This window comes from Branchiostoma belcheri, unplaced genomic scaffold (assembly GCF_001625305.1).
Source record: "Branchiostoma belcheri isolate BF01 breed outbred unplaced genomic scaffold, Haploidv18h27 scaffold90, whole genome shotgun sequence".
Classification (NCBI taxonomy): Eukaryota; Metazoa; Chordata; class Leptocardii; order Amphioxiformes; family Branchiostomatidae; genus Branchiostoma; species Branchiostoma belcheri.
This window is the reverse complement of record NW_017804576.1, coordinates 635,478-637,405: the sequence shown is the minus strand read 5'-3', so window position 1 is coordinate 637,405 and position 1,928 is coordinate 635,478. Positions and strand designations below refer to the sequence as shown.

Below are 1,928 nucleotides of genomic sequence, written 5' to 3'. Positions count from 1 at the left end.
AAACAGTCCTTTTCATCCTTACTTTGTTACAGTTATTCCATCTTTCAATGCAATGGTATCATTAAAAGTTCAAAATTCATTGTTTAAATTTTGAACCAGCCTGGTGTGTTGACTTCATGGCTCCTATCGTACCATTTTGGGCCATAATACATGTAGGATGCCTAAGGCCTGTTTTTATTTTTTTTGGCCGCCCGCTCCGTTATTTTTCTAGAGAAATCCGTTAACCAAGAAATTAAATTGGTGTGACCTTAGCCTCTACCAGTTTTCAGAGGCAGCTGGAAATACATGTAGTAGAAATCAGCCAGGAGTTGGTCCAGTGAGGGGGTACATTTGCCCCTTCCGAAGCCTGGTAGAGGTTATTCAAATCTATCCTGTTTTCCAACTAATGTAAACCTTCTTACAGTTGAGTTGAGCCCAATAATGATGAGGGACAGCCACAGTCTGGTCATGAACTCTGACTTCTGAGGATTCTCTGCTGCCAGGATCTTCACGAACTGGCTGGGAATCAGGCCGGTCTGGTAGATCACCACTTGTTCTGCAAACACAGACAGAAACCTGTGACTATAATCATGCATGAGGTGATATGTACATAATAAGTCATTTGCATGTTTGATAATCACTCATTCACTGCAAGTCAAGAACTAAATGTCAAACAGATTGCATGTACCGATGGTCCGTAGAGAGCTATACAGGAGATCAATAGCGTACTCGGGTGCAACGACATGGAACAGTTTACCGCCAAATGTAAGAATAGCACCCTCAGTGGCAGCATTTAAGAACATGCTGCAATAATCCACTATGGAATTGATCAGGACTGGACCATAGAAACGATGCTGTGACTAGTGTAAGTTGTAATGAAATTGTAATACGTTAATTTTGAAGCTATTGTGTTACCGGGACCCCTGGCCTCTCCCACCTTGAGCACTTGAAAAGTCGCTATATATGTAGCTGATGTAGGTGGTACTTTTGCAGTGAGAACGCAATCCTAAACGTGGCTAAGTTTGTACCTCCCCCCTTGTCCTCATCTCGTTTTACTTCAGGAATGAATCTACTCTATTCTACACTGTCATTGCATTTTGTCATTGGAAAGCAGCTTCTACTAGCTGAACGGGCTACCCAGCTGTTTTATGATGAAGTAAATAAATAAATTACATGAGTCTTTATAAATTGAAAACAAAACTCTTGTTACTCACCCAGTAGACAAACAGCCAGAAGTGTGCAGAACATGAGGAACGTTGGTGAGATCAGCTTCGGGAAGATGACCTTTAGAAGGTTCCAGAATCGTCTGCAGAACAGCATGTTGAGGGCAGCTTTCCTGGAACAGTAATTATACACATTATAATACATGTAGGTAAGAATCATTCATAGAGTTACTAAGCAACCAGGTATTCTTCAGGTTTAAGAATGAGCTGCAACTGCTTGTTAGGAGTTGTCCAGAAAAATTGTTAGATTCATGATCATCATTGTCATTATACGTCCGGGACAAATCTGGTGATGTACATTCATTTTATTCAAATATGAACTAAGAGTCTGATTGGTCTTTTTAGCTTTTCCACTAGTGATGCATACCTAAACTCAATTTTAGGTTCAGGTCCGGATTCAAGTCCAGAGGTTTAGGTTCAGTTCCGGACTTGTAAGTCCGGACCTAAACCCATGACATATACAAAATTGCATGTTGGCAACCTTGCAATGTTGTCTGGGTGAAACTTTGACCACTTAACATGGAGGCAGACACTTGACGATGCCCGATGGCAATGTTTTCTTCATTTTGCAGCAAAGATTTTGCTATGTACAGAAGGTTTTAGGTGGTATGGAAAGAAAAGGGGTATGTGAAATGGTCTTTTATGGTAATAAGTCCGGACTCGGTTCTTGACTTTTAGGTTTTTTTGGACTTGAACCTTAACATTCTTACAAGTCCGGATCCAAGT

At 40.8% G+C, this 1,928-nt stretch overlaps 1 protein-coding gene across 1 annotated transcript in view; it reads right to left on the bottom strand.

Annotated features, from left to right (window-relative positions):
* LOC109487966 (ATP-binding cassette sub-family D member 4-like) overlaps positions 1-1,928 on the bottom strand; it is a 25,926-nt gene that overhangs the window by 20,248 nt on the left and 3,750 nt on the right. Inside the window, exon 3 of the mRNA XM_019792087.1 lies at positions 402-535. Coding sequence (XP_019647646.1) covers positions 402-535 — 134 coding nt within the window. The remainder of the gene's footprint in view (positions 1-401; positions 536-1,928) is intronic.